At 33.1% G+C, this 13571-nt stretch overlaps 1 protein-coding gene across 2 annotated transcripts in view; it reads left to right on the top strand.

Moving 5' to 3' along the window:
* Positions 1-13571, top strand: part of ham (hamlet) — a 111548-nt gene that overhangs the window by 75264 nt on the left and 22713 nt on the right. For both annotated transcript variants that reach the window (XM_073964746.1, XM_073964747.1), the window contains exons 3-4: positions 9250-9387; positions 9455-9614. In XM_073964746.1, coding sequence (XP_073820847.1) covers positions 9250-9387; positions 9455-9614 — 298 coding nt within the window. The remainder of the gene's footprint in view (positions 1-9249; positions 9388-9454; positions 9615-13571) is intronic.

Raw genomic sequence — 13571 nt, 5'->3', positions numbered from 1 at the left:
CTTGGGTAATGCCTGAATGACCGTTGGGAAGTGAGAGTGATACTCTTCAATTTGACTGAATGACTGACTGACAAATCAATAAGGAAATTAACGCCAGGCAAGCAATGCAAAGGATAATCCCCCATTGGACAGACAATAAGAAAAATCGGGCACACACACGCACACTGAGAGATTACCTCAAACCAGAGCTAATTTCCTCACGGAAGGAAAACAGGCAAATCCACAAAGTGTCCCTAAATGAGGCTTAAATTCAAACGCAAGATAATTCCAATTAGGGGCTTGTCACACTCTCAATCTCTTCACACCAGAAGGACAGCTTTATTGTTACAATAACAACAACAACGAACATCATTTGTATCTACTGCAAAAAATATCTTCTGGGCGAAAACGATTGACAGACAATCCAATTGAAGAAGAAACCAGGTACCAGGGGATCTTTTTTATTTTTTTCGTTTTATTTTTGATTGCCCTTGTTTATGAAACACTCGAAACAACAACTAGAGGATCATCTCCGAAATTGTTGTTGTTATTTTTAGATTAGTTTTGCTTGTAAGCCAAAAAGTGTGAACATCCACTAAATAAATATTTCAAATTTTTGCACATCAAGAGAAATTTGTAAAGGGGCAAAAATAATGTAAATATTATTTTTCATATTTCCATAACCGAATTGTTGTTGTTGTTGTTGCTGTATGTACGACCACCAAGCCAAAAAAAAGGGAAAAGGTGCAATTTATGTGTTATGGTTTTATTTAAATCTGCAAGAGACAAATCACCAACAACGACACAGTTCAAAACACTTTTGACAAAATGTGTTAAGTTAGCTGGCAACTGAATTTTCATAATTTTCAAAATGCCTCATTGTCCTTTGGCTAGACAAAACTGGATCTGTCACTGAGATAAATAAAACAGGAAGCATCAGGGAAGGCACAAATTTGTAGCTACTAATCCTCCATTCAGATGGGATTAAAGTGATCTGCCTTTTTATACAGATAGAGAGAGAGCGTGTTGTCATATCAATTGGCCATGTCTCTCTTGGCATTGTCTTGGCAATATTCTTTTTTTTTTGTGTGAAATGTCATATTTCATTGCCTCCATTAAAAAAAAAGATGTTAGAAAAGTGATTGTTGTTTTTCGATGTGTCTTGTTGCTAAAGACAACATGTGAAAACTGTTCATTGTTTTGAAATTGGAGATGTTTAATTTCATGTTTTTTTTATTTTTGTGATATTTTTTTTGAAAAGTGTTACATGATCTTAAGATGTTTTAAGACTGGGTTTACACACAAAATATTATCTCTTGGCAAAGGATAATAACAAAAATAGATCAATATAGATATTGGAATTTGATATTTGGAAGGATTAAGGAGAGGAAGGGAAGGCAAGAAAATGACAAGATAGTCTTAAAAGTATTTTTTTTCGTACTTCCGATTTCGTTTCTTTTTTGGAATAAAAAAATATTTTTCTTCGATATAAATCGGAGTTGGCCAATCTTGTTCATTGAGCGGATCGATCGCTTTCATTCCGTTCACCAAAAGGAATCAGGTCGTTCATTCATGGCTCATTTTCGTTCAATGTAACATTTAACTAACCTGAAGGAACTATATTAACTTGTTCAATGTAATTAATTAGGAGAACTATTTGAACAACGAGAAGGGCTAAATGAACGAGACAATCTGAATGAAAGAGTTGGATATTGTGCTGTTAGTTCATTTCACGGAATCGTGACTTTGAACTAGTTTGGTTATGAAAGACTCAACTCTAATATAAATAGAAGACTTAAATATGGGGATTTCTGAGTGAAATTGTGGTTTTTGATTTCCTTTATTTTTTGCTGTGGTGATGACGTTCATCAGCAAAACTTTTAAGTTTATTTTCAGATTTGTTCCTTTGGGAGGGATTAAGGAGAGGAAGAGAAGGCAAGAAAATGACAAGATAGTCTTAAAAGTATATTTTCGTGCTTCCGATTTCGATCTTTAAGCATCTAGTAAATATTTACGACAGTATAACGATATTCGTTTTGGCCAATACTGTTCATTAAGCGGATCGATCTCTTTCATTCTGTTCACCAAAAGGAATCAGGTCGTTCATTCATGGCTCATTTTCGTTCAATATTACATTTAACTAACCTGAAGGAAGTATATTAACTTGTTCAATCTAATAAATTAGGAGAACTATTTGAACAAAGAGAGGAGCTAAATGAACGAGACAATCTAAATGAAAGAGTTGGATATTGTGCTGTTAGTTCATTTCAAGGAATGGTGACATTGAACTAGTTCGTTCATGAAAGACTCAACTCTAATATAAATAGAAGACTTAAATAAGGGGATTTCTGAGCGAAATTGTGGTTTTTGAATTCCGTTATTTTTTGTTGTACTGATGCCGTTCTTCAGCAAAACATTTCAGTTTATTTTCACTTTTTTTATTGCTAAGGGTTCCAGAGATATCGCGCCTTGAAAAAGCAAAAACTAAATTGATCCAAATAGAAAAAATCTGTTTCGGTATTTTTTATTTTTGGTATCAGCTATCTAATAAAAAATAAAAAAATGCACAATGGGCTTGAATGCAATTTTCACGATTTAATATTTAAAATCAATTTTTATCAGATATTTTACTCTGCGATTTTTTTTGGTATTACGCTGCGATCAATTGCAAAAGCTTTAAGTTCTATTTGGTAGTGGGATTCGAATAATTACCATTTTTTTATTTTTTTTTAATTTGTAAACAATTTTCCCCTTATACCAGAAATATTTGTTATTTATATTATTAAAATTGATTTAAAATATTAAATCGGGAAATTGCGTCCAAGCCCACTGTGCAAAATTTTTTCTATTTTTTATTAGATAGCAAAAAAAAAATACCAGAACAGATTTTTTATTTGGACAAATATAGTTTTTACAGACTTTGACTATTTTAAGGCTCGATATCTCTGGAACCGTTAGTCAAAAAAATCTGAAAATATACTGAAATATTTTTTGAAAATGTTTTGCATCACCACGACATGAAATAAAGGAAATCAAAAACCAATTTTTAAAAAATGGCCGAATTCACTCAGAAATCCCAGTAAAATTAATTTGAATTTTGAAAAGAATTTCAAACTCCTGTCTAAGAAAGTTTACAAACAAACACGGTGCTTTTGAATCAAATTTAAATGAAAAGTGCTTACACCTGGGAAGTTTTTGCGGATTCTGAAACTACAATGTTCATGGATGAGAAAAATCAAAAAACAAAAAAATCGCCGGAGCGCTTTTTAAATAAATCGCGATTCAAGTTGACATTTTTAGGGGTTGTTTAGGTTTTCACGATTTTGCTTAGAAATCGCAAGCCCTATCAAAATGAGACTGAAGAACATGTTTTAACTATGAAAATTCTCTACAAGATTGACCTTTACGATATTTTCGTAGGTTTTACCATTTTAGAGATATTGAAGTTTAAATTGGGACAATGCACTGACTGTATCGCGGTCAAAATTCATATTTTTAGGTGTTTTTTAGGTTTTCACGATTTTGCTTGGAAACCGCAAGTCCAATCGAAATGGAGCTAAAGAAAATGTTGTAGCTGTGAAAATTCTCTACAGGATTGACGTTTATGATCTGTTCTCAGGCTGTACTATTTTTGAGATAAAGAAGCTCAGTTTACTTTTTTAGGTTTTTTTGTTAGTGTTTCGCGATTTTGCTTGAATACGGCAAGTCTTCTCGGCATGGGACCAGAGAAAGTCTTATAGCTGTGAAAATTCTCTACAAGACTGGCTTATGTTATTTTTCCTAGGTTGTACCCTTATTTTAGATATATGTATAAGGTTAAGTTGGGAAATTGCAGTCATGACATTGTTTCATAAGGAGACGATACAGAATTGAATTGAATTTTAATTGTCCCAATTTCAACTTCTATATCTCAAAAGTTGTAAAACCGAAGAAAATATGATTAAGGTCAATCTTGTAGAGAATTTTGATAGCTACAAAATTCTCCTTATTCCCATTTTGATAGGACTTTCGGTTTCCAAGCAAAATCGTGAAAACCTAAACAACCCCTAAAAATGTCAACTTGAATCGCGGTTTATTTAAAAAGCGCTCCTGCGATTTTTTTGTTTTTTGATTTTTCTCATCTATGAACATTGTGGTTTCAGAATCCGCAAAAACTTTCCAGGTGTAAGCACTTTCCATTTAAATTTGATTCAAGAGCACCGTGCAAACCTTTACGGAGCATTGCCTTCATACGAGTTGATGCAATGTCAATGTCCACTTGCCGTGGAGTATCGATAAGTTATATCCTTTCTTGGGATTTTCCGTATTTGTCGATCAAGATAGTTGATAAATACTCAATTGGAATTATGTTTGGCTGCGAGTATTGTGCACGATATAATTATATAATTATTTGGATAATGATTATTTTAAAATAACAAAAGAATTGAATTTTTAATTCTTCTTACTTTAAAAACCTCACCCGTCTATTACACCCATTTTCTCCTTAGAGGGTATCATAAAAACCTCACTTGAAAAAGAGAGCAAGCAGAACATGTGCTCAAAAACTTATACATGTGTCACCATTTAATTTAAACTCTTGAGAATCCTCTTCAAAAATCACTGCTAGTCATAGAAACTTAAGGAGGAGGAGGAGGAGGAGAAGGATAAAAAATGTTAAGAGGAACAGTACATTTTCACAGGCTTTATGTATGTTTTAGCAAAGACTCCTGATGACGATGATGATGACTTTTTTATATACATACGCATGGTGTTCTCTTATTTAAATAATATAATTTTTGGAGCGTGTTGCTGCTGCCGCTGTTGAAATCCTTATAAGCAGCCACTTAATAACAAAAAACCATGTTCTACTCATCCAAACTATGTACTACAAACAACAGCAGCAGGATATTTAAGCAAAAAAAAAAACCGCCAACACAAAACAAAAGTTCCAAGAGAATATTATTGTTTAAAATAACCGACGTTTTTCCAAATGAGTTAACCAATAACAACAGCCTAGCTCACATATAATACGCCACAGTAGCAGGCACAATCAAATAAATAAAAAACAACAAGTTGGCGTCAAGTGGGTACACATGTTTAACAAAAAACGCCGCATGAAACAACTTGGCAGAGATGCCAGGAGGATTACCATACAACAATAAACAATTGAAAAAAGCTAAAGCTATGAAAATGGATAAGCCCACGTCTGCTTTGGGATGCTTCGTTTTAACAGACATTTACAGAATGCACAACTTGTGAACTTTGTAAAGTTTAAACCTTTAGTTAAGACATTAGCCCTAACCACTACCACACCACCCCCTTTGGAAAAAAGTTATTGGGCATCAATGCTTACACTCCAATTAATTTAAAGCCAGGCGAGACGAGACTACTTTATCAACAACAGCCAGCCAGCCAGCATCATCATCTGGCTACTCTCAGTACTTACAATAATCGCCATCAATTGTTGATGGTCCGTCTGGAGAGAAAAAAGAAAAAAAGGGTTTCAGGATGATGATGATGATGATGCGGCTGATTATTATGAACTACATACACAAACCCAGCAGTTAAAGAAATCCTGCTGTGATTTGTTTTTTTCTTTACAAAAAATTCCGACTTTTTTCCAACTAATTTATGAGCAGTGATAAGAAATTTCTAAAACTAACTGTAAAATATTTCGGACAACCCTAAACATTTGTCTTAAGTCTCTCTCTGTCTCTGGTCACGCACACTTTAATATTTATCTTTAGAAATTAGTATCTCCTCCCCATTGTAACACATTAACGTTAACCACATTCCCTGGAGACCGAACAACCATAACTAAAACCTCACTTAAGGCTGTCCGTCTTAAGTCTTCTTTTCTTTTTCTTCCCTAAATTGTCTGCTTTTTTTCTTTAGTTTTTCTTGCCTAAGCAGACTGTGTGACGTCTTCTTTAGGGTTTTGGGCTACACGCAAATTGTCCAAATTGTCTTATCTCGTTGTTGTTGTTGCTGGGTGCTACCGCTAACATATTGTTTTCATTGTTGTAACACGCTTCTTATGCGGCTTCTTGTCTTTTTAATTTGTTGTTCGATTGTCATTTCACCACAATTCATTAATTATAATTTCGTTAGGATAGTTAGGAAAAGAAACTTCTTCTTCAGACACGCAGACGACACCAACTACTAACGGAGAAGATGATATGAAATCTCTGGGACAACACGTAAAGTATTTATTGGAAAATATTATTGAAAGAACAAAGTGGGCAATAGAAACAAGTAAGAACAGACTATAGTCGGACGGGGCCGACCATGTGATACCCTATACCACTAAACGCGTCTTCTTGGGATAAAGTTATAAGATGTGCATTAGAAATTTTACCAATTTTCACACAAAAGTTTTGATCAATTTAACCCGCTAAATATTATCCGATCATACCGTTGACTTGCACGCAACTTCTTCATCTCAAACCAAAACTACGTTTAAAATTTCGCGCCGATCGGACTATTATTGCGACCTACAGAGCGGCTACAAAATCGAGCAAAAATTTTGTTTTTGGTCCATTTCATCCCTTTAAAATTTCACGATCATCGCCAAAAACTAATCAGTTCTATTCTGGTCCAAACCCGACCTCCATACTAAATTTCGTGACAATCGGTCCATAATTGCGGCCTCTAGCTTGATTACAATTTTTAATGGACGGACAGACGGACGGACGGACGGACACACATCGCTAAATCGCTTTATCTCGTCGAGATATGAAGTTTGGTATACCACATGAGGGGTCTACGACGAATATTTCGCGGCGTTACATGAATTTTTGGGAAAACAAACTTATTATACCCTTTTCCACATTGTGGTATAGGGTATAAAAAGGGTTTCCAAACGTAAATCAAATCAATTGTCAGACAATAATTCTTTGATATTGTTTTGTAGTTGTTGTTAAGGAAACATGTGCAAATAATTTCAACAATAAATTTTGGGAGAAAAAAGTGACCTTAAAAATTAATTATTTTCTAGGTTTTACAGGGAAAATTAGGAAGACAGAAAGAAGGAAAAATATTTTATTTTCTAGAAATATTACTGAAGTTTCTTAATTAAAGGGTTGTGAACAAAAAAAGAAAAAAGTTTTTTAGGAAAATTGATTTCCTAAGATTTACAAGATTTAACTTTTTTCTTTCTATTTGATTAAGACTCTAGAGGTACAGTGAACAATTTGAAGTCTATCGAAGTTCCACACATACAAACGTTTCACAGCTGGTTAAGTCCGATCATCAGATAAATAGATTTTGATTTATATTTGTGTTAGGCTGAATATCTGTGTTTTTGCTTTGATATTCACGGTGCGCCTTAACTAGATATAAATGAAAGGTGCTTACATCTGGGAAGTTTTTGCGGATTCTGAAACTACATTGTTCATAGATAAGAAAAATCAAAAAAAAGAAAATCGACGGAGGGATTTCCAAATAAATCGCGGGCGATGTTCACATTTTTAGGGCTTTTTTAGGTTTTCACGAGTTAGCTTGGAAACCGCGATTCGTATCGTAATGCGACAAATGAAAATGTTGTAGCAGTGAAAATTCTCTTCAAGATTGACGTTTATGACTTTTTCCTAGGATTTACCATTTTTGAGATATTAAAGTTCAAATTGGGACAATGGACTGACTGTATCGTCTCCTTATAAAACAATGCCATGACTGCAATTTTTCAACTTAAACTTATATATCTAATAAAAAATGGTACAGCCTAAGAAAAAATCACACAATAAATCTTATAGAGAATTTTCACAGATATAAGATTTTCTCAGGTCCCATATCGATAAGACTTGGCGTATTCATGCAAAAACGCGAAACCCTAACAAAAAAAAAAACCTAAAAATGTAACCTGAGTTTCTCCATCTTAAAAATGGTACAACCAGGAAACAAATCATTAACGTCAATCCTCTAGAGAATTTTCACAGCTACAACATTTTCTTTAGCTCCATTTCGATTGGACTTGCGATTTCCAAGCAAAATAGCGAAATTCTAAAATAAACCTAAAAATGTGAACTTTGACCGCGACTTATTTAAAAATCCATACATCGATTTTTTTTCTTGTTTTCGGATTTTTCACATCCAACAACATTGTTGTTTCAGAATCCACAAAAACATCCCAGATGTAAGCTGTTTTCACCTAAAGTTAGTTAAGACGCACCGTGCATGACATTGTTTTATAAGGAGGCGGCGATACAGTCCATTGTCCCAATTAGTACTTCAATATCTCAAAAATGGTAAATCCTAGGAAAAAGTCATAAAGGCCAATCTTGTAGAGAATTTTCACCGCTACAACATTTTCTTTAGTTCCATTACGATACGACTCGTGGCTTCCAAGCAAAATCGTGAAAACATAAAAAAGCCCTAAAAATGTGAACTTTGACCGCGATTTATTTGAAAATCCCTCCGTCGATTTTTTTTGATTTTTCTCAGCTATGAACATTGTAGTTTCAGAATCCGCAAAAACTTTCCAGGTGTAAGCACCTTTCATTTAAATTTAGTTAAGGCGCACCGTGTATTGTATAAGGACAACTTTAATTTATAATTATTTATTAATTTATTTTGGACGAAATACGAAGGAAAACAAGAATCAACCTCATAGAAACAGATCCCAAATTACGTTAGGCAATTTTACTTGTGCCAATATTGAGCAGTGTCGCAAGCAAAATTGCCTAATATAATTTTGAATTTGTTTCAATTTGTCTACATTCCATTTTTTTTTTTTTAGTTTTATGTGATTGTATTTAAAATATATTACAGCTCTGAGTTTATAATCATTCAGTGCGCTATTACACTTTTTAGTTGTTTTGCCTCTTATGTCGTCCATTTAACATCCAACATTAACAGTAATTTTAGCTAACATTTCACTGTTAAGCGAAGACGCAATCCATGTTTACATTTAAGCAAGAAATAAAATGCTATTTTCAACTATGCACCAAAAGATGGCGCTGCTTCGTGAATAAAAGTTAACAGACCTCCCTTGGAAGTAGCAATTCTCTTTTTGATTTGGTTTAGCTTTTTGAACTCTGATCTAAAGCACATTATAAATAAACAATTATTTTCTTTTCATCCCAACGTTTCGTCACTTTTTTGGCGATGTCCTCAAATGCCATACATATAAATATAACATTCTTAAGATACATTACATTGATTTTATACTAATTAAACATATACCATAGACAATTAACACGACTTAAAACCAATATCACAGTTTGTTTGCATTTTTGCAACTCAATGTTGTTTCTATAATATAATAAATAAATATTTTTATTTTACTTACAGCTTCTCAACATGCCCCACATACGTAGTTTATTGCAACCTTCGCCTGAAGTTAAAAATTTATTGAAGAAAATTCGCACCATCGCATCTGCGGATAATGAAAAAGAGGCTAATTTAACAAGTTTTTGTATAGCAGGATGTGTAAGTTGAAATGTTTTAAATTTATTAGAATTATAAACAGTAGATCTTTTAATTTTGAAAATTTTAGTTATGGTATGAAACAAATCGTGATATAGCAGCTGGTGAAGAAATGAGTGTTGATGGTCGGCCTATAACACCCTATGATCATAATGATTCCTTAATAAATGGAGAGGCTCATACCGGTTCATCAATACACAGCAGTGAGGATCACAGTGAAAGGGATAATGGTAAGTGGATCTGAGATTATTTTTTTAAATTAATATTAAGAGAAATTGAAATTATAGGCAATACAATAACGAATAGAAACCTAGTTTTAAACTAAAATCAAAGACTTCGATCCAAACTAAAACAGAACTATAAGAAATTAAACTATTGTCACTTTGATAACGAAAGAACCATTATGTCTGTTCCAGAACTTTAGAAAGACTTTAAAAATTTTTACTACTATATCTATGTATTTTTAAATCAAAACCAAGGCCTTCGATACAAACTAAAAAATAATTATTTAATTAAATTAATTAAACTATCACTACCCTAGGAGTTGTATTGACAAATGATATTTAAGAAAGTTGTTTGAAACAGCTCGTTAAGCATTTTCGATTATACAGATATTATTGCATATTTTCCATAGCCCTTGTAGAGCAAAAATAAATAGAATTCATTAAAGTCTGGCTATTTGTCTTCAGTTTTAAAAGTTTCATTAGGATCACTTTTAATAAAAAGTATTAAAATGCCAAATTTAGTTTAAATTAAATAGTTTTGCCGAAGATTCCAAGTTGAATTCTAAAAAAGTCTTTGGCATCAAAGAATTATTGTTCCCCAAGAAAATTGGGTTAAAAATCACTAAAAATGGAAGATTAGCCGTTCATCTTCAATAATTCCAGACGAAATGCTGTAATTTGCAATAAATTTTGATTTGAAACTTAATATTCTATAAATTACACTATGCAACACTGAAAATGCAAACAACATCTAGTATGCATTTTTTTTAAGTAAATATTTAGACTACAAAAACCCTAGTTGGATTTTGTACTGTCAGATCCAGTTTGGATTTTATGGCCTTATGTAAACCGGGCTAAATCTACACTTTTTTGCATTTATCAGGCCTTTATCTGAGAAACGAAGAGGAATTTGGCCTTGCTGTCTTTAGCAATATTGTAGCCCTAAACTAATAGAACGTATCTTTAAAAAAACCACATAGAAGCATCAAAACCTATAAAATATAGAAAATTTTACATAATTGCTGAAATTCTGGTCAGTATCGGCTAAACTATTGGGAGTTGAACCAAGTAACCTTTGGCAAAAATCTTCCAAATAAAGTTCTCAACAATTCTTTAGAACATTCTGAAACTCTCAAATGCTTACTTCACGTTGTTTCAGCGGTATTTTGCATCATATCTTTTACAACACAGTTCACACCAACAGTTTATTCTCGAATTTCGAATTTCACTACATTATTGACATTTTTATTAAATCTTCGTTGAAGAATGTTTTACACTAATGACATGTTCTGAAGATTTGTGTATTACATTCCAGGGAATATTTTTCCAAAAGAAAATATTCAGAAAAGATTAACGGTTTTGGAGATACGGTGCGAAATGTTTAAAAATTGTGGGATTTTTGCATATATTTTGAAATTTGAGGCAATAAATGTAGTTTTTCGACTTCATTATTTCTCCAAATATTTTATTCTTGTCCTTATCTACAAAGTTGCTTCAGAAGTCAAAAGAAGATTCGCATTGGTTTTAGAGATATGGCCCCGAATTTCAATATTTAACCATGTTTAGATGGGGCCATAAAATCTGAGCTGGATCTGACACAACAAAACCCAACTAGGGTTTCTTGTCGTTTGGGTCTGTACTTTCGAAAAATCTTCAGTTCGAATTGTTTGCACAAGATCACTTTAAAAATGTTGCACAGTGTTATACAACATGAATTCATATGAACAAAGCAGAATAAATAGGGATTTTAGGATACTTTTCATCAATTGCAGTCGAACCTCGATTGTCCGGGAATTGATTATGCGTAAACCTTCTTTATCCGGGAAAAGAAATCACACAATATTTTTTCTTTAACTTTACACCGATTAACATGAAAATCTTTATGATCCAGGATTATAAGTCATTAGACCAAATTGCAACAGATAAAAACAATGCACAAATGAATTATTTTAGAACAGTTTCAATCTGTTAAACTTCACATTAAATTAATAACTGCTCTTATTCGTTAATATTTGTGAGAATGCAAATTTTTCTGATTAAAAATATATCATCCTTGAAAATCGATTATCCGCAATGCCTCCGGTCAAGACCATTACAGATAATCGAGGTCCGAATGTATAATTATTTAGCAAGAAAATACAATTTTTAACACTATGAATTAAAGATAGTAATCATTTTAAACATTTTACTAAAATGATCATTATTTTTAAACATAAATTAAATTTTAAATATTGTGCCCTACATTGTGAATCCCTACTTCAACACCACCCTCTCCCCTTCCTTTGATGACGGGTTTTTTTCACCCAAGTTTTCCCACAATTATGTATTTGATTGCCATTTGGCAAACAACTTCTAGAAAACGTCCTCTTAGTTCCCACCAAATAAAAATGCGAGCAACCCAACTTGCCACTGTTTTGACCACCATATGTCTTCTGTTAACCTTATGTTAAGTATTTCCACACAAATGTCCTTTAAGTGGGTGATATGTGCACACCTAAGCATGACTTCAATGAGGCGAAAGAAAATGTAAACCTACCACTTATTTACTAGCAACTTTGTGCGGTGGTTGGGTAGGTGGTAAAGAAAAATACGTTACAAATTTATGTTAAAAAGTCATTTGTGTGTTTATGTAAAGGAATTGGCCAGGTGTATAAGGATTTTTTTTCGATTCACAGAAATTAAGGCTTTGGGAAAATGTTGGCAAAAATCGGTTACAAAAGTGATAGCATTTGTATAATAATTTCAAAAGGGGGTGGAGGGAGTTTAAAATTATTTTAAAAATTAATTAATCCTCATAAGGTTCCGAGTAAATGTTTATTCTTAAAAGCTTTCTCTTGTTGCATTGCTAAGGATTATTGCATAGAGATTTGTTTCCAAGCAAATCCTGCTACTCACCATTTGCAAAAAAAAACAATCCCTACAACAAAAAGAGATCTCAAAATCTCATTGACATTTTACATAAATAACAAATTGAAAAGCCCACATTTTTAAAATTAGACACGAGTCAAAAATTTCATTAGTGCTACTTCTGCCACCGGGTATTATCCTTTGATATAATCATTGTCCCAAAGAAATAGAAAAACAAATAAACATGAAATATACATTTAACCATTGATATCATGATCATGATTGTGATCTACAGATCACAATTCGTTAATAAACTGCAGCAGCATACGTTTTATGAGGGGGTTCCATAATCACCTCATTCGTTTCATACAAATGTTGCCTTTATACGGGAGGATTAGGATTAAATTGTGCACTTTATGCTATGCTCTGTGTTTGGTGGCGTGTTGTTGAGTCATAAAATGTTGATGGTCATGACGACGATGATTATGATGATGTGTTGATTTGATGTTAATGCTGTGAGTTTCCTTTTTTTGCTAAATGTCATTCAATTTAACAAATTTTTAATAACAAATGAAAACATATGTATCGTCAGGGGTTTGCTACTGTAGCTCGTTCTATAGGGGAGGGGGATTGAGATTTATGCTAGTGTACCGAAACACATGTACGCATGCGCGTCTGTGGGCAATTAATAAAAATCTTGGCTTATGGCACCCTCCACAATCACACACATTACACAATCTGTAGAGGTGGTGTAATGTTGGTGTCCTTGTTCACACTTTATTGTTCAATTGTGTTGTTGGAAAGGACATTAACAGCAGCAGCAGCAAGCCAGTCGTCATCTATAAACCCTTATAATCTGTTTGACAAACATTGTATACATATATCAATTTCATGTCATATTTTCATCTGATTGCAGCCTAAACGTGGTCTAACATGAGTTTTTAATATCAACGCAGGATCGTTTCATAAATTGTTGTGGTGTTGTTGTTGGCGGTAATAGTGGTGTGGTGGTGGTTTCTGTGTCCATTTCAGCATCATTTCCTTTTAATAATTGTGTAATCAACAAACATTGTCATTGCAACGCCAACATATTAACCATTAATAAGCCCTTATGAA

Source organism: Musca autumnalis, unplaced genomic scaffold, assembly GCF_047663935.1.
Source record: "Musca autumnalis isolate F117 unplaced genomic scaffold, ASM4766393v1 scaffold_2, whole genome shotgun sequence".
Lineage (NCBI taxonomy): Eukaryota > Metazoa > Arthropoda > Insecta > Diptera > Muscidae > Musca > Musca autumnalis.
Note: the sequence above shows the minus strand (reverse complement) of the source record. Positions and strands in the feature narration are given on the sequence as shown.